The following is a 27,228-nucleotide window of genomic DNA, read 5'->3' as shown; positions in this document are numbered from 1 at the left end:
GCGTATCTATATTCTCTTAAATGGAGGGTGCTTATGTTCAATTTGTACATTTGCTACAAACAGGATCAGACAGATTGGGTCGATTTTATGCTGCTGACCATTGATCTGATTTGTTTGGATTGGAGACTCTGCTTTATGCTTTCTTGACTCAGATTCAACTAAGTAACTTTGAGGCCTGTGAGCTTTAAGCAGACCTTTGGAAAAATCGGCTGAACATGGCTGTCTTGAATTTTTTTTTTTTTTTTTTTTTTTAGCAGAAGAAGTGTGTAGTGATTCACAAAGCTGACTTTTGGTGTCAATTCCCACACAAAATGCTCTGCAATTGACAGCCTGTCAATCAAGCGTCCAGTCCACCTCGTGTCAGTAGCTTCTTATCTACAGTCAGCTTGGATAGGCGGCAGTCCTCAGTCGTGAGCCTGAATGGGACAGACAATGACCAATTAATAAGAACGATGTCTAACAATTAGGGCGTACTCACACTAGGCCAATCATAACATGCTTGGCCCCACTTAACACCTAAAGTGTGGCACATTTGGCTAGTGTGAGTGCTGTGATCCATTGATCCATGCTCAAGTTTGACACACCTCCCCCACAAAAGGTACCAAAAGGTGGGCTGATCATGCACCTACCTCTGCAACATAGCAGAGTCATAGAATGACCAATGCAATACAATTGCTTCTCACTAGTTCTTAATAATAACCAACACATTTCATAATAAAAGTAAATCGAATGACTCGAAATAATCCACAAAGCCAAAAACTACATAAGATTTCATTGTAATCACTACTCTCGCAAGTTATAAATGACAGCCACCAACTTGCTCGATAGAAATAAATGATTGGTCCCTATCAACGCCTTTTTCATAGATGATTTTCCATCAATCTGTTTTCTTCCGCCTATCTGTGTCGGCAGTTAAAGCGGGAATACCCAGACCTTCATGTCTCTTAGCACCTGCCCCCAACTATCATGGGCACACAAAGCTGTTCCCAGGCCAGTAACCAATCCAGTATGGGCTCGTTCTGCCCAAAGGTTGGTTATGTGCAGAACATCTCCAGCAGGGAGGCATCCAGGAGGAGCACCCCACACAGAACACGTTTCCTAGTGAAGTATCAAGTATCCACAAAGACATTGAAGGGATTTCTCAGAATGTTGCTCCTCTATAGTTGGAAGACACACTCTGTTCCCCTTTTATATCTCCTGCACTTACCACCACTGATACCCTCTAGGTTTAGAAAGCGACTTCCAGCTAACAGTATCTCTGTACACATTGCCTTTAGCTTAAATTAATCTTGTTTCTGGTCTTTTTTTCAAGGACTGTGCTGTGGAACGTTTATCATCCCTGTGCAGTTTGCAGGTTATCGCATTGGAGAGTTTATCCAAGTGTTATATTTGTCACAGTTTACCAAACTAAAACACAAAAATAGCCAGAAGAAAGGCACAGCTATGCCGCATAGCGTTGAGCTTTACCTCAACGTGTTAAAGTTACAGCTACAGTATATCTACTTGGGATGGGCAGTTAACAATTATTGATTCAGAGATGTGACCACCCATTAGTGATTCAAATTTGGCAACTACACGCTTGCTGAAGAAGCCTTTTGGTTTTTGGTTTTTATATGCTATACCTCCAAATCAGGCTGCACGGTGGTCTAGTGGTTAGCATGTTGGCCACACAGTCACAGCCAGGAGATCGGGAAGACATGGGTTTGAATCTCCGTTGGGCATTTCTGTGTGGAGTTTGCATGTTCTCCCTGTGTGTGTGTGGCTTTTCTCCGGGTACTCCAATTTCCTCCCACATTCCAAAAACATGCATGTTAGGTTAATTGGCAACTCGAAATTGTCCATAGGTGTCACTTGGGGAGTAGCATTACTGTACTCAGGTACTTCAAATGGCAACGACATTGTCAGATTTATGCGAAACTGCTTTTCTTGGTTGTTAATGTGTAACTACGGCTGCAACTAACGATTATTTTCTTAGTCGATTAATCTGAAGCTTGTTTTGATTTATCGAGTAATCAGTTAGGTCCTGGATGGACCAAATCAATATGAATATAATGTCATGTCTCATCAATGTTTTGTGTCATTACTGACGCCTAGTGACCAGAATACTACGCTTGACTTGTCTTTCATAGTTTTATGACTAATAATAGGCGATAGTCAACCAAGAAAAAGCGATCATTTAATAATTAATACATTTTTTTAAAAAACAATGTAGTGAGGGATGATTAAATCTTGTCTTTTGGAAATTAAAAAAAAAATCACATTTGAAAGGCTGAAACCAGAGGATATTTACAATTTTAAATAAAAAAACGATTAGTCCAAATAGTTGTCCATTATCAATGATTAATTGTTGCAGCTCTCTGGGTAATTGTTTCCTAAATGATGCTTGAACACTCACTTACAGTATGTCTATATTTACAACATTATGGCTAATATCCAAAGTCTGTGTTATACTACTCGTTTGTGAATTTAAAGCTCAATTGTGATAGAAAGTAGTAGTGTTCTACCTTGGAGTCAAGGTTTATCGCACATCTTTACTTAAAAAGTTGTCTAGTGCAGGGAGCTGACTCTATAATCCCCGCCATCTGCTGTGTAGATCAGATCTCACTCTATGCCGACCTTTATGTAGGCCATCCTCCCTCCAGCCGTCCATTCCACACACATACACACATCAAGAGGAGAAGATTGGCACTGTCTAATTCCATCTAAATCTCTTGCTGCGGTCCCACTCCGTAGTTTCCCCACTCATTTCCATCTTGGGTCATACCAAGGAGATAGAGGAAGGCGATCAGAGGCCGCCAAACCTCTGACTTCCTCTTTAAAGTTTCAACTACTCATTTTACATCAGTGAAATATTAAACCTGCCGCCCTTCTATGTCCACTGCTATAAATTCCAACACTTGGCATGAGACATGATAGTTACAGAATGGAAGAAAACTGTGCTAAAATAAAGATGATGGTAGACAAAGAGTGGGGTGGAGAGAAATAAAAATGAATTGGAACCAAAGAGGAGCATACTGTTTCATCCCCCCCTTCCCCTCATTAAGTCAGTCAATGTGACAGGAGGACTTACGTAACACCCCAGAGATGGAGGGAGGAGATGGAGAAAGAGTAACGAGGAGGAGGATGAAAGAGGTAGCAACAAGAGCAGCTGCAGGGGGGCGAAGATGTGCTAAAGTGACAAAGAATCAAGAGTGCGCAGACAGAAGAGCGGCAAAATATAAGGAGAGACTAAAACAATCAAACATGAGCTACCGTGTTCGAAGGGAGGGGATCAGAGGAGGAGGAGGAGGGATGGGTCAGATAAAAAAGCAATTGAAAGATCTACCATTCCTTTTAGTGTGGCTCCACTGGTTTTACACTTTTCATTTGTTTTGTGGGGGAGAGATTATCAAAAGGATTAAGAGGGCGATTCTCTCTCGCGCTCCTCATCCTGCCATCCTTTCTCTTCCCTCTCTTTGGCTACCTCTCAGATGGGAACATGCACATTTGCTCACTCACTCATGCATCCCGTGAAATGAATGCACAGTTTGCGCGCAGGATGGACGCTTTGGGCTGCAGCTAAACATTTTTTTTCTGGGGGGGAGTCAAGTCAATCTGTTGTTTCATTTCAGATGAGTCTTTAAAATTTGTATATAGAGAAAGGATATGGCAGTTTAGGTCTTGATCCCAGAATGATGTTTTAATACTGCTGGTATTGTTAATGGTTTCAAATGGTATAATGTCAAGAAAAACAGTTGTGAGGTTGAAATATACACCCCAATGATTCTACACTAGTGTACATCTACTGTAACAACAGCATTCAATAAGCAAATGTATGCATACTATGGGTCATCATACAAAAACTGCCTGAGCTATATGTGCAAATTCCAAAACAATACTAACTCCTGCCACAACACACTCCATAAAAAACATACAAGAATCCCTTGCTTAGCGCAGTTAGTAGCAGTAAGTTAATTTTGCCTTTTTTTTTTCAAAGTGATTAATTTGCACTCCATTTTGCCTCAATTTTGTAACAAGATTACTTTTGATACCATAATTTCTGACTGTGTAGAGATTTGTTTTATAATTAGGAGTCAAGAAAATCTGTGAAGTCTAACTTATCTAAAAGAGACATCAGTAGACATGCATTTTTTTAATCCAAAAAAGACATGGTCATTCTGCATGTACTGCAGCTGTTTTACAGCTCGTTTAGAGAGCCCGATGAGAAGGTCGTTGCAGTAGTCTAGCCTGCTGGAGACAAAGGCATGGATTAGTCTCTCTAAATCTGGCTTAGACACTATTCCCTTTATTTTGGCAATGTTTTTAGATGGTAAAAAGCCGATGATGTTATTGATTTAATGTGGCTGTTAAAGTTCAGGTCTGAGTCCATTATTACCCCTAGATTTCTAACCTGATGTCTTCTAACCTTCCAACAATCAATCATACTGTATAAGAAAATGAAGCTTTTTAGTATTATTTTAAAAATATGTCTGTTTGCTACTACCTATAGTGCCTTTTTTCTAAGAAATCCAACTAAATTTCCTGCTTTTGTATGCAGAGTGGTGCAGGTGCATCTCAATAAATTACAATGTTGTTCAAAAGTTTTTTTTTATTTCAGGAGTTTGTATAAGACCCAGAGACCATGTAAAAGCTTGGGAGGTTTTTGCAATTCATTTTAGAGCTATTAGAGCCTGAACCAGTAGTTTACAGTATTGAACTTTTAATTAATAATTAATTCTTCAATTTCTTTGAGATACCGAATTTAAGGTTTTTATTAGCGTAAGCTATCATCATCAAAGTTCTTAAGAAATTAAGAAATATAGTACATAACTGAAATAATTCACTCAGTATGTAGTCAATGATAAAGAATTTAACTGCTGAAAGACATTCAAAGATATTCAACTGTAATGAGATGCACCTGTCCTCCCACATTCCAAAAACATTCATGTTCGGTTAATCAGTGACTCTAAATTGTCCATAGGTATGAATGTGAGTGTGAATGGTTGTTTGTCTATCTGTGCCCTGCGATTGGCTGGCGACCCGTCCAGGGTGTACCCCGCCTCCCGCCTGAAGTCAGCTCGGATAGGCTCCAGCATACCCCTGCGACATTAGTGAGGGTAAGCGGCACAGAAAATAGATGGATGGATGGATGGATGGATGGATGGATGGATGGATGGATGGATGGATGGAGATACACCTGTATAGTGTTAATGTAGTGGCTGATCAACGTAATTGAACGTAACCTCTGCCAAGCATGACTTGGGTCTTGTATTGATCGCTATTTTTAGTTCAATTATGCATTCCATTTCATTTTGGTGTAAAACTGGCTAAAATGTGGAAGAATCTACAGTATTTTCTCATAACGGAGCTGTTCACCTTGCCTCTGAATCCAAATGCTGTACTTCTGCTTTTCTAATCGTAATATTTTAAGTAAGTGTCCAGTGTCCATCAACCACATTGTAGCCTGCTAGCCACGGCTTTATTGCCACGGCCATTCATTGTCCTCTACTCGGTTCACACGCTGCTGTTTGCAGAAAGTGCTGCTCAACACAAAATGCAACTGGAAACAAGTATAATAGTTGATTCTAAATCAGGTGACTGGCCTCTAGCCTGCCCCCTCCATTCACCTCCCACTTCTAGCGTCCAGACGCTCTCCTTCCTGATTTCTCTCTCCATCTGTCTCATCTCTCATCTCTCTCTTTATCTCAGTCATTCTCCTGCTCTGTCCTCTCCACGCTTCCAACACTGTGTGCAAAGCTTAGCCACTCTGCCTCCTTCCTTTTAAACAGCAAAAAGCAATTCCTTTCCCTTTGTCAGGGCAGTTGGCGCTAAGCCCTTAAGTAGGGATTTTCTGGTTTGGCGGGAATGCCATTAGGCGAGCGGCCGATGACGTGCCGTGACTGACGTGCCGAATCTTTTTGATGTCGTGATGTCACAATCCCGTGGAGGCAGTGGTTATGATATTGTTGGCGTCCCTGGAACGAGGGGGCTTTAGTGGTCATGTCAGAAGTAAGTCTTCATAAATCCTTTATGGCACAGAAATATTAAGCTTCTTTGGTGCTGCAGGGGCAGAGAGAGGAACATGGTGGAACGTGAACATGCGTTTGCAGGAAAAAAACGAATAAGATGCTTGCAGAGACACAAAGCCACCCACCCACACACACACACAGCTTTCATTACCACATTGACATTGACAGTACGAACTCCAGGAATCCATTCTTAACACACAAGTGAAATATCAACCAGTTTTCAACTGGTGTTTCATGTTCACAAATCATTTGATCTTTCAAATTTAAGAGTGATTTAAACTGCCTTCACCTCTCACACACACTCTTTTTATTAGCGCAGGCCTTCAAACGTAAGTGCTGCAGATGTACAAATGAAAGATTACAGCGGTACATCAGCAGTATATTTGGTGCCTAAGTGCATTTAGAAAAATGCAATAATCCATTAGAGGATGTATTGTATGTGTAAATATGCCAGAGCAGGGCAGTAATGTACTGTATACGTGATTTGCTTGTCATTTAAGACTTACATAACTGTCCATCAAAATTGCTGTAGTTACACACACACATGCACACACATATAGTAAATTTCTGACTTTTTTATTGTGTCTTATCACACAGCCCCTCCACGATTTACGCGAACTCCAGAAGACCAGACTGGAGTCCAAGGCGGAGTGGCGTCTTTTGTGTGCCAGGCCACCGGCGATCCGCAGCCCAAGATTGTGTGGAACAAGAAAGGCAAAAAAGTCAGCAACCAGAGATTTGAGGTATCCTCCTTCCTCAGTGGAGCTGTGCAGGCATTGTAACAATACCGTGGTATTATGGCACATACAATAGTATTGTATGTTCCTTAGTAACTAGTTCTCGAGCAAGTCTTGTGTTTAAAAAAACATTTTGAATTCATTGAGAGGAGCGTGTTTTTTAACCATGAAACTTCGTAACACGGACCGTTGTAAACCAAGGGTTTCATGAATATATACCTCGCTCACCCCACTGCAATTTTTTTAACCCAATGTGGCCCGCAATCAAAAGCAACCTGCACCAACACCTGCTACCCACCCCTGCGCTAGGAGGTCAGGGTGCTTTTTCACTTTAATACGGGGGTAGGTAACCTACGGCTCACGAGCCAGATATGGCTCTTTTGATGACTACATCTGACTCTCAGACATTTCTTAACACAATAAAATGTTTTTGTTTTTTTTTTGCTGACATTTTAAAGTAAAACATTACAGAAAATATTAAACTTTCTTATGCATTTTAATCCATCCATTCATTTTCTACTCGCCAGAGCCAATGCCAGCTGTCCTTCCGATATTTTCCGGGTCAGACACCAAAACTTGATTATTATTGGATAATGCGGTAGCCTACCCGGGTCATTGAGAGGTCAAGAAGTAAACTTCCTGTCACAGTGTGGCACGGTGGTATTGTCGGCAACGGCCCCAGGATGCACAGACGAGACCTAAGTGCAGGAAAAACAATCTTTAATAATTGTTGCAGTGCAACAACAGGGATCCAGCAACACAAACTGGCTTGACGCACGTGTAGTATCACAATGCACCAACAAACTAAACACGCCACCGGCTGAACTAAATAATAAGAGACCAAATTAGCAACAGGTGCGTGTAAGAAAGAACATAAAAGCAGCGGAAAACTGTACAGAGCAACACAGGAAGTCTTACAAAATAAGCGCATGAGCCCAGAACTAATAAGTTCAAATAAACAAGCTGTCATGCAGGGCATAGCACAGAACGTGACACTTCCCACCTTTAATCAACTAGTCAGCTAGTGACTTCTGCAGAGCCAACCGCTTTGACGAAGAAGAAAGGGGGCGCACGGTGCAAAACCATGCAGCACCAGAAGTCTCATTAATGGTAAGAAGTATTTATTTATTATTGGTTAGTTTGAGTATAACAACGTTATTAAAAATAATCAATTCAGGGACTATTATATTATTAAATTATATTATTATAAAAGTGTTGGTCTTGCTTAAAAATGCACACATTTAGATGTATTCAGTGTCAAAAAATATTATATGGCTCTCACGGAAATGCTTTTTAAAATATGTCGCTTTTATGGCTTTCTTAGCCAAAAAGGTTCCCAACCCCTGCTTTAATACTTCTTTCCTCCTGGGTGTCTTCTTTTTGTTTGTGATTGAATCACAAAGGGATTTTTTTATTTTAATTTCTAATACAGTGTATAAACCTGTTGCATATTCCTCATTAAGCCAGTCCTATTCTGTCCATTGGGAGGGTACTGTGGGAATTTAGATTTATTGGATTTCAGTCAGCTGAAGTCTTCATAGAATTCAAAATCCTGATCTCTTATATGCATGTACTAATCATATTCAAGGATAGTTTAATCTAAGTAGTCCAGTCCACCAAATGTTATTACATATTCCAAATAGAAAAATGATTGCAGAGATTTCACATTTTGTCAGCACAAGTTACAACTGGTCCTCCTGTTTCCATTACTCAAATGGGTTCTCCTAATTAAAGGCACCAAACTATATTTAATCTCTATAACATTTAATGCACCATATATATTGAACCATACACCATGAACATTGTACATTGCAACCATATATACCTTCTTGTTCCTTTTAAACAGGTAATAGAGTTTGACGACGGGTCCGGCTCGGTCCTGAGGATCCAGCCCCTGAGGACACCCAGAGATGAGGCTATTTACGAATGTCATGCCTCCAACTCGGCAGGAGAGATCACCGCCTCCACCAGACTAAGTGTGCTAAGAGGTCAGTGCCATCACACACATAGTTTGGCATCGTGCTGCCAAGCACCCATCCATCCATGCTTGTCCTCATTATGGTCGTAGATAAGCTGGAGCCTATCGCAACTGGGCAAGTGGCAGGGTACACCCTGGACTGGTCACCAGTGAATCACAGAGCACATATAGACAAATTTTGGGATGTGGGCGGAAGCCGGAGTACGCAGAGAGAGCCAACGCAAGCAACATGCAAACGCCACACATGAGGCTAACTATGATGCCTCGATGCATGCCACCAAGCACTGTTTTTCAAACCATACACACGGACATGAGTGAAATGCTGCATTATTAGATACGCCTGCACAAGCTAATAGATCCAAAAGAGGAGCTTCATTAAAAATTCTGCCTTCACAAAGGACCATAAACTTAATTGAAGGTCTTTTTTAACCCTACAGCTATCCCACCCTGACGTTAGAGAATTACGTATATTTCACCACATGTTCTTAGTAGATGATGAATTAGAAATATTACTGCTGACAAAGCTGCAAGCCAGGAAGAAGGGTCTCTTTAGAAGTCAATAAGTGTAAAGGCTGCATGCTCTTGTTAGTGTTAGCAGGAGTCCATTAATGCAGATGGTGATGTTAGTGTTAGGAGTCCATTAGGAGAACATTATGCTCCCGTAGTTGGAAGCTCACGACTGTCTTAGCGAGTGAAGCCGCTCAAGTGTGGATAATCACACCGACTGCCTTTAAAGTCCATGCTTGTGGGGGAAAAGGCAGCCTATTGTCTTTTGGAAGTACAATATACTTAGCCTTGTGCTTTTCTTTTCATCTGAGCCGCTCTTACTTTATTTCTCTCACTCTATCCATCTCTCAGTCGCTCGCCCCACATGCTCTTCGGTCCGCCTCACAACAACCTCTAAATTATTCACATCAGATGGCTCTTTGCATCCTCTGTGCTGTTCATCTCCATCATCACATGCTGTGTGTCAGTTTGTGTGTGTGTGTGTGTGTGTGTGTGTGTGTGTGTGTGTGTGTGTGTGTGTTCAGTGGTGCATGCACATCTGTATACGCTCCTGCTGTGTCGTCGCCGCCTCTATATTTGATTTTCCTGCCTCCCTTGATGGAAGTCTATACCCCACCCCCACCCCTCATCTTCTCTCTTCCTCCTCATCCAGAACATTATGGCTCATGTACCTAAGCACAAGCACACATGTTCATTCATCCTGGGATCTGAGAGCATTCTTTACATGGTGATTAGCCTTTTTCTACGCCACTGAGGAGCCAGTTGCTACTGTGGGTGAATAAGAGCCCACCTGGGAGCTGCTAATAGCTCCTGACAGACTGTCAGTCCAAAATGCCAGTTAGACACACACACGCACACACACACACACACACACCCACACACACGCATACACAAGTCAGTCATGTGTCCCTCTGTCTCTGTCCAGTGACGGACTGTCTGACAGCAGGGATGTGATGCTAAGGTCAGCCGGCTTCATTATTGAGGATTAGAAGCAGTCTAATTGAAATCTTGGCCTTCAGTAATGGCTGCGATTGGCAAAGGCTTAAATAATAATGAATTGGAGCGCAGTCACTCACTATAGGATTCCCGTGTAGAGTCAGCTGCTGTATTATTCATAAAGTTTGTGTTTGTTGGAAAGGTAATCAAAGTAGGAATAATTATAGCCACATTTTTTTATTGATTATACCGCACACTAATTAAAACAGTTGCAGATCTTGCACTACAAGACCCTTTTTGAAAACGTACATTTTCAAAAAAGTACGTTTGAAAATGTATAGACAATTAATATTGTATAGTAAAATTATCAGACAATGGGTAACATTCTCTTCCTTGGTGTTCTTCGCTTCTTACCATGATTTAATGCTCTCATTCTCCAGTGGCTTAACGTAAATTGCACCTCATAAATTATCTGGATGCAAAAAACAAACAAACCACAAACATTGTTTTTTACTGTGACTTAAATGGTAACAGCCATGGAAAGTCTGTGATGAAAATACACAACCGTGTAACGTAATGTTGATGCTTTTCAGCACTTAATATTGTTCTTCTGCAAAAGTTTTTATTTGCAACAAGTTTAAAGCCTGACATATGTCTCATAATAAGGCAGGTCATATTCTCAATCTAAATTGACGGTGATATGATGTAGTGGTCTGTATAATATGACAGCCACGTGTGACTTTACAAATGTTTGTGCAAGGAAGTGGTAAAAGTCAAAGTAATAAACCGCAATGACCTTATATAACATACGGTACATTCCATAGTCTAGCTGTCCTTAAAGCTCTTTCAATCCCATCGGTATTTGTGCTAAAATGTCAAAGACAGATTGGACAACATGAAATTTGTACATCGTGAGAATGTGATACTCAGGGCTTTATTTTATTGCGTCCACCCACAAACTGTGTTGTCATAGATGGCAGAAACGGTCTGTAGAACTTATTACACTTGGGTTTTCTGAAGCAGTGATGCGGTCTTCCACATTTACAGATGACAAATCCAACAAGCAAATGTGTGCACATTTCATTTTGGATGTCCTACAAAGCAGATGCAGCAGTTTGCGAGGCAGTTCCCATGACTATGAGACCGGCTTTGTCTACGAGCTGTGAAATTATCTGGCTTATGCACACAGTGGAAGCAGTGGAGTGGGAGCGCATCCAAATGAAACAGTGGGAGGCTCCGTCAACACGGGAGCGTTGGGTTACGCGTCTGCTCTGACCTCAAGGAGCAGCAGCGTTACCCTGAAAACATTTAGGTGTTGTTTTACACTTGTCCTGATGATGGATGACAAAAAGCTTGTGTTGTACATGGGGTAATGTCCTCACTCTGCCTTTTTTAGGGTTGTTTTTTTTCAGACTATTAATGCAAAACTCCATCTGTTCATCTGTTGTCTTAACCCAATTCAACAATAATGTTGAATTATAACATAATAACATTGTTTACCTATTTTAGTTTGTAGATAGTTTATCATATCTTAATGTTACTTGTCAGTTGTCCCCCAAGGTGTGATTTTTGGTGTGGTTTGGCAGGACCACATACAGTTATTTGTAGTACTGTTCTTCAAAACCATGTACCTGAACAATTGCTTCAGCAAGAGAATTTCTACAACAAAAACTCTTCTGGGTTTTCGCTCATGCTTTTAGACAAATTAATAATATTTACTCTTTTTTTTTTTGGATGAAGTTACACTTATTACTTTAGGTCTCAAAACGCTCCTCTCACAAGTGTGGTAAAAATGATTTCTTATTTTTCTGCATGTTTGTCACACTTAAATGTTTCAGCCCATCAAACAAATATAATATTAGGCAATGACAACACAACTGAACGCACAATACAGTTTTTAAATGAAAGTTTTTATTATTATTATTTTATTATTATTATTTATGGCCCTGTGTGATTATGTGATCGCCCCCCCAGTGCACCCCCACCCAGTCCCCACCCCGTTAAAACATAGCTTAACTCAGATTAATTCACCTTTATCAGTCAGGAAAAGGTTATAAAGCCATTTCTAAACTTTGGGACTCCAGCAAACTATAATGAGAGCCATTATCCACAAATGGAGAAAACATAGAAGAGTGGTGAATCTTCCCAGGAGTGGCCGGCCAACCAAAATCACCCCATGGTCTGTCCCCTTTCTGCTCTGTTCTCTTGCACCGTGAAGCGTTCAGGGGTACTTGTTATTGTGATTGTTAGGCGCTAATTGTTTTTCATTTTTATTCACGTACCCCCTATGACAATTTGTGTACCCATGGGGAACCCCACTTTGGGAACCTCGACTATAATATGCCTCACACACTTATTAAATGCATTTTAAATGATAAAGTGTATAGGTACTCACCACTTACAAATGGTTATGTAAAATGAGCAATAGCAGAGATGGAACCGGAGTCATGGTCTAGCCTTTAGCCTCGTTGTCAAATGCAAATAAAATGCTTCCATCTGTGGCACCTCCTCCATCTCCCTCGAAAGCGACGTGCAGTTGTACGCTTCTCCTTGTTCGCAGAGCAGCCCAAGAAGGCGTTTTTCCACGCCACGTCTCCATAATCCACACTGCTTCTCTTTTGTAATTCCAGTAACAATTTACGATCATATTTTAACTTGTGGCTGGCAGAAGCACCTGTTGGTAATTGTTAATCAGGCTACTATTTAGTTTAGTTAGCTCTCTCTGCTAGTCACCTTATTATTGTTTGCTTTTGTGTGGATTTGCTGCATTTGCACAAGGGTGTCCAAAGTGCAACCTGGGGGCCATTTGCAGCCCACAGCTGTTAAACTTGCATTATTATGAGGAAAACTAGTGTCATTTTAGTAGCATGAAGTTGAGATATGAAAGAAAGTCATGATATTATGAGAAACAAAACAAAATAAAGGTGTCATTTTTGGAAAATTAGGTTGGGGAAAAGTTATAACTTGATAACGTGAAAACATTACGGGACTAAAGTCATAATATAATGAGAAGTAAATTTACAAAGATTATTTAAGAAGAAAGAGGAAATATTTGAAAAAAAAAATTAAAAATCAAAAATGAGAAAAAATTGGCAAAGACCGAAATTCATACTAATAATAAGTTTACCTTAAAAATGTCTACTTGTCTGTTTTTTATACATTGAGCTCCATTTTGCGTTGAGCTGTTTAAAAAAAACCACAATGTTTAATCAACAAAAATTTGCGGTTTCATTCTTTAAAAAAAAGTTTGGACGGTCCTAATGTAGACTGAAGTTTAAAGGACAAAACGTGATTCTGACTGTCCCCATACTGTATGTCTGACTGAGCTATGCTGTTTACCATGTAATCAAGATAATGAATATTCTATAAAGAACTAATCCTAAGAAAATAGCTTCAAATGATGTTCTATTACTTTTGCATGATTGTATAGCACCTGTTGACAGCCTTTATGTTGGAATACATAAATGTGTGTGTTTATTACGCGCTCTAGCTACATAAATATGTCAGGAAGCAGCTTTTTTAACTGTGCGTCCTCACAGTTGAGCAGTGTCCCACCCCAGGTAGATGAAATAGAATGCATTATAGCTGCCTATGAGGGGCCTTCTTTGAAGTGTTTGCATAATGAAAGCAGAGAGAATCACGATTGTTGTGCTGCATTCCGTCTCTTGTGCTCCCTTTCTCCTCTTTTTTTGGCCCTATTTTCCTTCCTTTGTCCCCGCTATTCAGTTTCACTTTTTTTTGCAAATGTTGCTGTTTTTCTCCCCCCACCCACCCACCAATGCGTGCATACAGGCCATCAAACACCTTCTCATCTTGTTCCCTTTGGTTTATTATGTCATGTTTCCATTTGTCGGTGTTGTGATTGATTGAAACCAGAGCTGTTAAAAGGCCACACATATGTGCTTGCAGAGCTACTGTCTCACGACCCACTGGCTACAGTTCGATGGGTTACTACCAGAATTAGCATCTCCTTTGTGAGACTCGGTGCTAGGATTTCCCGTTAATGAGGCTCAGCGAGGTTGAAAAGGATCACAAGGGATTCTGGATTTTTTTTAAAGCATGGAGGTGGGGGGCAAAAATGAAAATACCTCCAAGATCAAACATATAGGAAAACCATCTAAAAAATAGAATTTGGCCATCCTTAAAATCTTATATTACAACAGACTGAGAATAATTGATGTTAAATCATTGCATTACTCTTTGGGCTAGATCTAATAAGAGCCCACATAACGAGCGCTAAATTGCATAAGCAAACAAAGAAAATTGCTTTGCCTGTACGTCACAAGATCTCACAAGATTAAAACGTGACTCTTTCAGAAAAAAAATGTTTAGTGGGCACTAGGCCTGGGACAATAATAAATGAATGAATTTCAAATTATTAATATTACTAATTAGTAATTATTATTAATCACACAATGAATGCAAATGAATGAAAGGCAAATGAAATTATTGCCTCATTATGTTGCCATGTGCATGCATGCATTGAAGAGGGTTGACTTTTGTGCATTAATTTCAACACCTTTCAACACCTTGGCATGTTTGTTCCATAGAGCAACGGCAAGAACGGAGTGAGCCCTTTTGTCAGTCCTACAGTCTCTTTGTCTCGGTGGGTGGAGGCCGCGCCAGTGGCACAGAGTTCAGAAGAGTGTACCGTAGTTAGGGGTGGATACCTTTCACATTTGAACGATACAGGGGTACCGGTGCTCAACGGCACCAATTTTTGATACTTTTGTGTGTGTTTATGTGGTAAGAGATGCAAATTTAAATTTGTAATTATTTTTCTTTAATTTAAGATATTTGTCTCTCTATAAACTTTCACAAATATATCAAAACAGAATCCAACTGTTTGCATGGCAACTTTGCGGTTGTTTCAGAAATGTTTTCAACATGAACCCAGCTCTACGTACTTGTATTTATAGTAACAATAATTGTGTGAAGGAGGTCAAATAAGTTCAAAACAAATGAGCAAAAGTGGATGGAGTAAAAATAAATAAAGGTATAATATTTTACAAATTGAAGTACTGTAGTACAAACTCCAAATGAAAGTGAAGCAAGCTTCTTTGCTCTGAACGACACTACTATGAATTCTAGGGGCCGATTGTGCTCATTGAATGGCTTTGCGTGTAGAAGAATACGAAGCTATGTCCTATTAGCTGTGAAGCCTCCCTTGCTAAAGCCGTCGGTCTAACAGATAATATAAATGTCTATGCCTCTTTCGTGTTGTCAGTAATGTTGTAATGTTTGTTTAAATGACATCTGCTTCGGTTGTGATGCTCCTGAGAGGCATAGAAAGAATTTGCCTTTGGGGTAGATTAAGTTCACTATTCACTATTAAATACAAACCGCTTCGTAATGAATTATTTGTAATTGCTGGATTACATGTCAATGACATCTAACTTGTTATATGTGGACATTCCAGTCTTGCTGTACTAAATAAAAGTATTACTAAAGATGTCGCTGGGGATGTTCTTTTTCACATACTTTTAATACTATCTACAACCTGTTAGCTTGGTCGTTTCTACACATCAGGATGTATCCAGGCGTCATGTCATGTATTAAAAGTGTCTTCCTCCAGAACACTGACATTTATTAAACAGGTAGGTTTTATTGTATTCATATACTTAAAAATATGAGTTATTTCAACTTCTGTAGCTTTAATTAGTGTCCTTTTTGGTGTAAACATCGCCCCCTTCCTCTGGCTACGTATTTTTCTCTTGTGAATTGAATGTTGTTCGGAGCGACGGCATAACACTCCACTTGGCGACTGCTGTTTTGGTACCGAAACATGGTATCTTTTGATTTTACGTGAATCTGTGCTAGTACTGATGAAATTCGGTTGGTGCCTATAAAAGTACGGTTTCCGGTACCCATCCCTAAACGTAGTAGAAATTAAATTAGTAGATTTCAATATATTGTCATATTTCTGATATTTTTTTTCATTGTGCCTTTCTTAAAAGTAATGTTAAAATCTTGTCTCGTCTCCTTCTCGTAGACCCAATCTCATGTATCGTCTTGTCTCATGAATTGAGTGTCTCATGACACTCCTAGCACATACTATTAGTGGGCATGTTGTGGGTGATCTACTAAGAGTGCTTGCGTGATTTTTAACTGGTGCAAATGTGGTGCGGAGCGCCCTATTTCAATAAAGATTTTGCTTGTGGCAGCGGCTCTCACCATGAGAGTGACTTTGGGACAGCAGAGAGGCCATAAATGAATGCCCTGTACATGGAGGTCTTGGTGGAGGATGCAAATAAACACAAACTGGTGAACTACAGCAGAGACATTGCATCGTCATAAAAATGCTATATTTGTGGATTTTGTTATTTAATATACAATACATGTTTTACACTACAGCATGTCGTGTATATATCCTGTACATGTTTCACACAACAACCGATTAAACAGTGAAATGTACGATTTATTAGGTTATGATATTCATGTGAACATGGGGAAAATGTACTTGCAGTATATAGAATTATCTAGTCTTCAGTTATCTATAGTTATATGTTTTTACTGTGGCCACCTTATTTTGTTGACAGCATTTTATTTAAATTTTTAATTTTTTTATTGATATGTACAGCAGTCTGAGGCAGCATGAACTGTTTGTTTAATTATGCTTTAAATATGCGACAGGAGTGCACGGCTTGTTATTACACCGGCACTAACTGTGATGGTACACTGAAATGATCCAGACGCAAGAAAATTCAATTTTGCAAGGTAGACAATATTACTCTGCTATTTTAATTTCTGACAGTCCAGATATGTTGATAAGCGCACTGAACATTCTCTCTCTGCCGTCTGTCATTGCACGTACTATAGGCCTACTACTTAACACAAAGACCAGAGCTGTAAGTAATGCTGTGCTGGTTTGCACCTGCCTTTCAAAAATGCTTAAAAAGACGCAAAAATACCAACCAATACATTTGCACCCTTTGCTGGTCGATCAGCTTTGCACACGCTATCAACTTCGCTCATGTTTTTATACACGGAAACCTTTAGTACATCAGGCCCTTTAAGGCTGAATGCTTCTCCTGTTTATTGATCTCAGAGTGGGAAAGACTCAATTAAAATAAACAAACAAACATGCAACTCCATGTAGTAGTTTTTAGAATAATTTATGAGATAGTTTGACATTTTCAGTTTTGTTTTAAAGATGTACTTGGATAACCGGAACAATACTACACTCAAGGGAGTGAGGAAAGAAACTGCTTATTCTTTTTGAAGGTCTCAGCTGTGCATACTGTGGAGTGCCTGAGGCTGTACTGAATGTGTCCCATATTACAGCTATTTAGCCTGCCAGTGTATGCTAGTTTATATCACAAGTCAAGTGGAAAACATACTTCTCATGAGTCGGATTGACTTGAAATTTCTCACACAGCTCAGTGTGTAAGATTGGTTGAAAAACATGGTCTATATTTTTGCAGGGGCATGGGCGGGACTTAGGAACTAATTGTCAAACAGTCATTTACCATGTGTCTAATTATTATAAAACAATGATATCTGTATTACATGCACGCTAGCATGTCTCCCAAAGCATTTTGAGCACAACCCGTAGGCTAAACTAATGATACTCAGTTGTCCTGAATTTTGATATCAGTGTCATCTTTTCGTGTTTTTGTTAATATAAGGCAAGGTTGTATGAACAGTTGATTTATAGTTGTCACGTGGCCTTCAATAAAAGCGCATGAAAGTCGATCTTGCTTTTAAAAAATATATGTAAGTGTTCCTATTGTGTCTGAATGTAGCTAAATATCCCAGTTTTACAACATTTTGAACATTTTTACATTTTAGAAACATTTTTAACAATAGATAATCATGTAATACAGCATGGATTTAAGACCTGGTTGAAGCTATTACAATGTGAGGGTCACAAGACTGTGTGAAATTTCCCTGAGGATGAAGCCCTAATATCTCCATCCGCGTTCGATCTTGCATTATTCTGCATGTGATGCAATGTTTTTTAAATCCGAATGTAAGGGGTTGGCTTATATAAACAGGTTAAAAAAAAGCACTGTGCACTTCTGTTCTGACGCATATATCTGTAATCCTTACAGAGGACCAACTGCCTTCGGGGTTCCCCACCATAGACATGGGACCCCAGCTGAAAGTAGTGGAGCGCTCTCGGACTGCCACCATGCTCTGTGCGGCTAGTGGAAACCCTGACCCAGAAATTACATGGTTCAAGGATTTCCTGCCAGTCAACACATCAAGTAACAATGGACGAATCAAGCAGCTCCGCTCAGGTAACCAATGAGTTTGTCCTCGAGCTCTTCTCCCTCCCTTCAGTCCCAGGTTTAGTTCCCCCTTAAGAGCTTCAATATTCCCCAACCCTTTTTATATTTCTGTTTTCTACAACGCTTTTGTGAACCTTGCCACTCCCTGCCGTGGTTACTGGCCGTGCTGCTCCTGCTCCTATGAGTTGCCTTGGATGGTTGCCAATCCCTCTTAACTCTTCTAGGCCTTTCAACGTGAACTTTCTTCGCTTCGCTCCAAACACTCTGAGGCCTTCCTGTGCAAATCACCATTACGGCAGGCTTTATATGACACCTTAAAAAAATATATCACCATGTTTTGCTTTTGCATTTCTCAATGCGTTTTTTGTTTCTTTAAACATAACTTAAACATAACCCAAGTAATGGTGGCGTGTTTAAAGGGAATTGCCTTTTCTCAGTAATCTCACTGCTGTGACTAATCCAAATCAATCAAATCACATTTCTCCCTTTTTTTCTTGGAAACTGTGAAGGGAAGTGAAATCAGAGTTTGTGGGATACAAAAAATGTCCACTCTATTGTCTCTTATGGTGTTTTTGTTTAGCCACAGTAGTGTGTAAAACCCCAACAAGTCTTCTCAATGTCCCCTCCTGCTACTTCCAGGGATGAACTCTGGACCTAAAACCCTCTCTTGTGATTGGTCACCCAAATCTCTGGCTTCTGCGTGGAAAACAACCTCCTTGCTTTTGTACCTGCTTGTTTTTTATGGTTCAACCCAAAGTCCCTGCTCAGAGCCCCCATACTCCTTGTACTTTCTTTACTACCAATTTAAAACATATTTGCAAACATATTTTCAAAGCTGTGCCTTAAAATGAATATTTGTTTTTATTTTATTAGTAATAAGTGTAACGTTTAATGTAATAGCTAATGAATACCATTTTGGGGTTGGGGGGTTCCAGTGTTTTTCAAGGTGTATCATGAATGGACCGATTGTAATGCCATGTCTATGCTGTTTCTTTTCTCTTTGTATCTTTTTAACCACAGAATCCTTTGGTAAGTGCTTTTGCCCCGAGGTTCACACCCTCACTGTCCACTCTTCTATATACCTTTCACTAATATTGCTGCTCTTCCTGCTGCTGCTCACCTTTACAACATTGAAGCGTTATTAAAACGCATGGCATGCATTTTACTAACAATCACACAGGACACTGACATGAGATACAACCTCGGCTTCAACTTTGAACACACAGAATACATTTACATTCAGTTCACATTCAACATTTTACACACATCACACTAGACGTACAGTAGTTGGCCTCACCTTCACCTGTGCACCTGCAGCCTTTCCACATCCAGGGAATTATAATAACTCTTTCCTCACACTCGCCAATTTACTTTTCCACTCCTTCACTTATTTAATTATTCCTTCCCTCACCTACTCTGTCATTCACTCACCCACTTACTATCCCCCCCCTCTCCGCTGTCTAGAGTTACCAGTCAATAAGTCATCAACTCGAGATGGCTGTTAGGCAGGCCTTAAGCGGAGCCACTGTAAGGAAATCAATGGCTACTATATTTCAGACTTCTAGACAGCGTAGCCTGGGTAGCCTCTACAGTATATGGATAACCTCGTTAGCACTGGTTTTCTATACCAGTGCAAGATAGTATGTATAGAGGATAGAGTATGTAAATAAAGAAAATCCACCCTTTATTGCTTTACCTTTGTTATTTTTTTAATTCAATCTTCAGGATGTTTGCAGAAAACATCTATTTTTGTTAGTCCTGTCACTCATTTCCCAGAATACTGTATTGTCAGCTCATCTACAGTAAAGATGTCTGGGATATCTCCTATATGTTCTATAACTGCACTGCTTCTTTGTAATTGCTTGTTTCTCGGCCTGATGCTTATAGCTGCATCATAACATAAATAGTCTGACATCATACCAGTCCAACACAATGTAACCCGCCAATAAATTAAACAAAAAAGAGGAAACACAAAAAGCTGTAAATGCTCTCTATTTTGTAATTTATGGTAATTTTGGATATGTTTTCAGTTGTCCGATTCAATCCTTGCTTTCATACAGAAGCGACATTTTGCTGCTAATCAGTCGATCAGCGGACTGTTGTATCTAATGACACCTAACTACTACCGTACTACGAATACAGTGGAACCTCGGTTTTTGTTATTAATTACTTCCAAAAGGTCAGAGGAAAACTGAAACATAGTGAAACCGAAGCAATTTTTCCATTTGAAAGAATGTAAATCCAATTAATCCGTTCCAGATAACTAAAAATGTTAACAAAAATACATTATGGAGAATAAAGTTGTGCATTTAAAAAGTATGCAAAATAAGAATAATTAATGATAAATGACATGGGTAAATGGACATTTAACATCACTTTTACCTTTATTGAAAACTCTTGTTGAGGAGACAGAAGGACTAACTTTCTCGTTTGACTTTGCCAAATGAACAAGCCTTACAGGATATGTCTCGCAAGATTGGTGTTGGCTGTGTGATTCAAGATGGCTGAATAAACGAGCAATTCCTGGAGTAGTCCATCCACATCTTTAGTAATACCATGAGATTCTGCGTACCAAAGGGTAAAATACGACAGTCTGTTATACGCCGAAAACCGAATCATATGAAAACTGGGGTGTTCAAAAACCGAGGTTTGACTGTAAATGAAACCACTGCAGATGATAGACTTCACAACCTTTGTCAATGGAAATACAAATAACAGCATACCGTCAGGGTTAGATGCCGTGACTTTTTGGCCCCTTTGCCACTGCACAGTAAGTTTTCACTTCAAACAGTACCAGTTCAATATAGTAGCTGCAGGAAACTGTGAAATAATGGAGGACAATGAAGATCTATATTTACTACTCAGCATGTGGCTATTGGCCGCGGTAAGGAAACTTATTTTATAAGGGAGAAGACTAAGGGCAGCAAGAAAACGGACTACTGCAACAAGGTGGAGAATCTGGAGTATAATAGTGTAGCTTCCTGAACTAAGCCACAATGTGTATGTGTGTGTTTTTTTACTTTTGCCAGTGGAGAAATGTCAATATGGAATTGAGCTGTGTCTCGTGGAGTAGGTAGCGTCCAGTGGAAAAAGGGCAGAGGAGCATAGGAGACTCACTGTTGCCTCTTGAGGCCTTACATGATATTACAAGATCAGTTCAAGCTGCGGTAGCTTGTTCAGGCTAAATTTAAAACATATGCATCAACTAGCAATTAGCATTTTTTATTCTTCAATTAAAATGATTTCGGTTTTTTTACATCATTAGTTGTCTAACCTGGCTGCAGTATAAGTTAGTCCTGGTGCACGCTTGCACTCTGATTCCTTGGCGCTTCAGCTTGACGTTTTCGGGCCGTTTTAAATGTCTTTGCTGTCAGAACCTCTTGTGGTTGCTCGAGAGACATTTTAATCCGATGGTACATCATATGCCTTCAAGTGTTGAAGCGGTGGGGATTGGGTTTTTTTCCATTTTAAGCAAAGAATTTTCGGGCACATTTGCACGGCAGCATAGCACTGATTCTGACCCACATGCAGGATAAGTGTAGGTTAAACCTGAGCATTAAGTACACTTCCTAGACTGCCTCTTAGAGACCCGCTACAGCCACATCTTACTCCTTCTTGCTGCAAGTCAATGAAGTCCAATCAATAAACCATCTCCTTATACAGTAGCTCTGTCACTCTTTCAACACAATCTGTCTCTTCAAGCTTATTCTGTCTTAGTTATTCTATCTTTTTATCTTAGTTTTTATCTCTAATTTGGTTCTTCTTTCCAAGTTACTCCCCCAGTTCTTTCAGTATCCCTCCTTTGCCCTTTTCCCCTCCTGTGCACTAACATTTTCTTCTTCTTCTCCCTCTCTAATCTCGTGCATTCATTGCCCACTCAGGTGGCACGCCCATACGAGGTAAGATCGCTGGGAGGACCAACATGACACAGTGGCCTGATTCCATCCCAACCCTCTGCTTCCCGACTTGTCTCACCAATGTGGGAAGTGGCTCAGGATGAGTGAATCAGTGTGGGTTCAGTCCAAGACTTTGCTGTAGTGGTAACCACTCATCCAGCTGCTCCACATCTGCAGTGGGGAACAAGAGGGGGAGGTGGGGGGATGGATTGGAATTGAGCGAGCAATTCATTATACTATGACTTTCACCTTCCCTCTTTTCATCTTTTCATTATCTGCTCATCTGTTCATTTTACCACATCAGCCCCACACACTGGTTAACAGAATTCCATTGCTTCCTTATTCATCATATTGTGATCATCATTACTTTAATACCATGTAGCTTTTAACATTGACTTTATGGTCAGTCTAAAGCATGGTGTGTTTTTATGTTGCTTAGATTGGGTTGACAATTTTTTTTTTTTTTTGGTGACCTGATTTCCCTTTTTTTTTTTTTTTTTGGGGTGGTCTTGACCTAAGCTTGACCCCGCACTCTCTCTCTTTTTTACCTTGTCTATATTTACCCAATCAAATGTCCCAGTTTTGTTTTCCCCTCCCAGCTGTTATTCACTCGGCCCGAAACGTCCAGATGGCGAAGACACACTTTCAGACATCAGTGTGTTCGCATACACGCACAAACATGCACACACACTTTTCTTCATGAGTTGTTGTTTTTTTTTCTCAACCATTGCTTTCTCTCTTCTCTCTCATTGCCGATAAAAAGCCCCAAACAACCACTTTTTTGATAAAGTTTTTAATGGGCGCTTTTTTGCCTTCCAACACCATCTTTTAAAAAACTAAAAACTCTGGTTGACTTTTTTTGACATTTTTCTATTTTCAGGGAGTGAGAAAGCATCGGCCCCTTCCAAAGGCTTTGCGTATGTCGTTCTTTTTTTTATATATATATATCTGTTGGCCTTAATGGAGGTCAGTTGATTTCTTTCCCTCCTTTATTGGGTGTGCGTTTAATGACATCACACTCCTGATCCCATTGGTGGATCTGAAAAAGCTGGGATTGAATTATTGCCATGGCAATGGTTTTGTCAAGTTCTTATCCTTGAAAAGTGATGTAACTGCATCTCGATTTGCAGACAATTTTCAAAAGGCTATTTGTGACTGGATTTCTCAACATGTTGATTGCTTGGCTTATTTATTTCTGTCTTGCATGAAGAACATTATCCCCCTTTATGGAATTTTTGTTTCCCTCCCATTTCTAAATCAGGATGCTGACCTTTTGTTTTGAGCAGATTTTTGCTGGCAGTGACAGATATGTATTTGTCTTCATTGAACGGGCTTTTTTTTTTTAGCCCTCTTCTCCACGGGGTTCAGTTTGTGCTGAAATTCAAACTCATCTGTCTTTTATAATAATAATAATAGTTTTGTACCAGGTCATAATTAGTTTAACAACTGTTCCATCAATGTTTCTGTTTGTCCTCTTCTTCTTCTTCTTCTTCCTCTGCGTCTTTTCATTTCCTCACTCCTCATCCAGGTGCACTTCAAATTGAGATGAGCGAAGAGTCCGACCAGGGCAAGTATGAGTGTGTTGCAACCAACAGCGATGGGACTCGCTATTCCACCCCGGCAAACCTGTACGTTCGAGGTGAGTGGGGAACTTGGGCACTGGATTCCATTCAATTTGCTATCCAGGTACTTAGCGCCAAATCACAGCAAACCGTTTCTCATGGCACTTTTTGGATGTTAAGAACCACACTCTCTTTAAAGAGACCCAGCTGATCCCCAAATGAGGAAGAACTTGACAACAGTGTAATAGTAGAAAAATCATATGATGGGCCAGCCATCTGTCTCAACACTTTGGGTCCAGAGAAGCGCCAGAGCTTTTAACAGAACTACTATTGCTAAACAAATAGTGGCCTTTTAATAGACCATACATCCATTTTCTAGACCGCTTGTTATTATTGAGGTCATGGGTGAGCTGGAACCTACCACAGCTGACTTTGAGGAGGGGGGTACATCCTGGACTGGTCACCTGTCAATCACAGAACACATATAGACAAACAACTAATTCACACTCACGTTCACGAGGGACAACTTAGAGTCTCCAATTAACCTAACATGCGTGTTTTTTCCCAGAGTACCCAGACAAAACCCACACAATTAGAGGGAAAACATGCAAACTCTATGCAGAGATGTTCCATTGGAGATTCGAACTTCAGATCTCCAGATTGTGAGGCTATCTACTCGTCCATGGTGCGGCCACTCTCATTGACATGGAGCCTCAATGAATCACCTGTATCAGCCACTTTAATAAACACCACACCCCAAATAGATGCCTCACTCGGTGGCTGTAATTGTGACTGACGCCACCATCGCAGTAGACACCATTGCAACAACATACACTGCCTAAAATGCAGAAGTGGCATCTGTAAAACTGAAGGTTACATGTTTCAGCACTGGCCTGAAAAGAAATAAGGATTGAACAAATTTTAAGAACAATCAAGAGAGAGTGAATGACAATTTTATTATGATACAGTATATAATGCTCAATAAAATGTATTAGACCACCACCAAATGTGTGCGTCATGCCACAGTTGCATTAAATTAACAGTATTGGCAAGGACCAAAATCAATATTTATGTTTTTGTAAGAGTCACTGCCGTCTATAGTGGCAGACTGGCCTGACTGGGGTCCAGTCCCCCCTCAATGATCGTATAAATGTAAACATTTTAATGCTAAAATATAATTTTTATGTTCAATTATATTGTTTTTAAAAAACTGAAAAAAACAGCAACACACGTTTATCTCTGGATATGTTTCAAGGGCAAAGAATGCCATAGAAGATATTTTTATATTTTATGTGTGAAAAGGACTACAGTCGTCTCTCGTTTATCGCGTTTAATTGGTTCCAGACCCAACCGTGACAAGTGAATTTCCGAAGTAGGATTCAATATTAACAAATGGAATATTTTCATAGTCAGAGCATAGGAAACCTGTTTATGGCCTTCTAAATATTGTTTTTACCATTATTAGAGCCCTGTAGACGTGAAATAACACCCCTATAGTTACCAGTACTCTCGTATTACCTAATGTAGTTGACATGATAAGCAATAGTAAAACACAATAACTCACACATTAGCATTAGTAAAGTTCCTTGTTGATGTAGTATCTCGAACGTAATGTGGGTCAATAGCATGGCATTACAATAAAGATTGATGTTAGTCTGCCATCCATCCTCACTATGATGTTTGTCACTTGACTGATATACAGGGCAGCCAGGCTGACATGCATCTGGCAAACACATACGGTACATCATACAGTACATACTGCTATGTTTACACCACATTGCGCAACGCTTACGCGCAGGCTACAGGACCTCAAGGGAAGGCCGCCAATTTAAGCATAACAAGCTAGTCAGCCTCCAATTTATTTGTTCTAAACTGAAGAAAGGATAAAGTACGAAGCCAAAAACCTAACACTTCCACACGGAATGGAAGGACTTTTTTTCACTCTGCATCCATGGCTAACTCCATGCAGTGCAACTTAAGGTAATGTACTGTCTCATCAGTGCAACATTACTGACACCTTGTGACCTGTGTAGAATACTACGTATGACTTGAATTTCAATATATTTTGACTAATAATAGGCCATAGTCAACCACAAAACAGCGATTGTTTATCTTTAATTAATTTCTGAAAAAACACGATAGAGTGAGGGAGCGATGTTTGAACCACAAAGTGGCGAGGGACGACTGTATTTAGTCGTGTCAGTGTTTATTTGCCAAATAAATAACATGACATTTTTTGTTTTAGTATGGAAAGATTTTTTTAGTGTTTGTTGACAGAGTTATGACAGATGGACGAATACTGTAAATGCGTTAATCACTGTATATATTTTGTAGTGTATATTTGTTCTGTATAACATATTTTAAGTATGTATGTATTTGTCGAAAAAAACTAAATTACATGGAATTATATTTGAAAGTTGCACCAATGCAAGTAAATAAAACTATGCTCTTTAACCTGGTTATAACTGCCAAGCCAAGAGAGGGCTTTCAAAACAAGGGTCTTGTTTCCAGAGAGTTGAGGCAGGGCTGAGATTTTTTACTGAGGCTATTAATCTCTCTGCCCTCCCTTCTTAGCCTTTAGACCTCAAAAACAGACAACAAATCATTGTCTAGTTAGGACTTGTGTTTCTCCCCCAATTTCTGACAGGCTTCTCACCTCCTCGGGCGCATGTTCACCCGCAGTGTTTGAGTCTTGAAGACGCTTTTATTCTTAAGCCTTTTGCTCTGTTGCATTTCAAGAGTGTGATTGGAACTTTGCTCTGGAGGATTAGAAACAAACACGCCACCGATGCACAATTATAAGCACACATAAATGTCATACATTTAGAAATACATGTATATACGCAAAGTCAGTGATGTGTGTCTAGTGCTTGCAGGCTCACTAAAATGTTGCGGTGCCGCTCAGTGAGTGTTTGACGGGCTGTGACGGGCTTTGGCCGACACGCTGGCCATCCACAGCTTCTGTTTTTTTCCCTTCTTTGTCTTCTTCTCTTGAGTTCTCCCTTGCGTCTCTTTCGGCCTTGCCACGCTCCTTTGTCTAACGTGTTTTCTCTCCCTGTCTCCTCTCTGATATCGGCCATTTTCCTCGTCTTTACACCCCACTCCTCTACCGTATGCTGCCCCCGCACTTGTCCTTACTCCCTCTGCAGAGCTGCGAGAAGGTTGGTACTGTCAAGACAGTGTGACTCCATTGAGTTTCTCCAATGCAGGGGTGTCCAAACTTTTTCCATTGAGGGCTGCATACAAAAAAAATTTACGGGTTCGGAGGACACTTGGATATTCTTCACATCTTAATTGATTAAACACACTCAAATCAATCCAGTGTGGGTCAAGATAGGCTAAGCAAATAAATAAACTTATGGGTGACAAA

General features: G+C 40.0%; 1 protein-coding gene across 22 annotated transcripts in view; it reads left to right on the top strand.

Annotated features, from left to right (window-relative positions):
• LOC129182291 (receptor-type tyrosine-protein phosphatase delta-like) overlaps nt 1–27,228 on the top strand; it is a 220,452-nt gene that overhangs the window by 146,274 nt on the left and 46,950 nt on the right. For 6 of the 22 annotated variants that reach the window (XM_054778207.1, XM_054778203.1, XM_054778212.1 and 3 more), the window contains exons 7-12: nt 6,606–6,751; nt 8,592–8,733; nt 18,221–18,409; nt 22,282–22,299; nt 23,825–23,935; nt 27,008–27,019. In XM_054778207.1, coding sequence (XP_054634182.1) covers nt 6,606–6,751; nt 8,592–8,733; nt 18,221–18,409; nt 22,282–22,299; nt 23,825–23,935; nt 27,008–27,019 — 618 coding nt within the window. Of the gene's footprint in view, nt 1–6,605; nt 6,752–8,591; nt 8,734–18,220; nt 18,410–19,420; nt 19,430–22,281; nt 22,300–23,824; nt 23,936–27,007; nt 27,020–27,228 lie in introns of all 22 variants that reach the window. The other 16 variants (XM_054778205.1, XM_054778215.1, XM_054778200.1 and 13 more) reach the window with 4 other exon arrangements.

This window comes from Dunckerocampus dactyliophorus, chromosome 6 (genome assembly GCF_027744805.1).
Source record: "Dunckerocampus dactyliophorus isolate RoL2022-P2 chromosome 6, RoL_Ddac_1.1, whole genome shotgun sequence".
Lineage (NCBI taxonomy): Eukaryota > Metazoa > Chordata > Actinopteri > Syngnathiformes > Syngnathidae > Dunckerocampus > Dunckerocampus dactyliophorus.
This window is presented reverse-complemented; position numbering and strand designations above follow the sequence as displayed.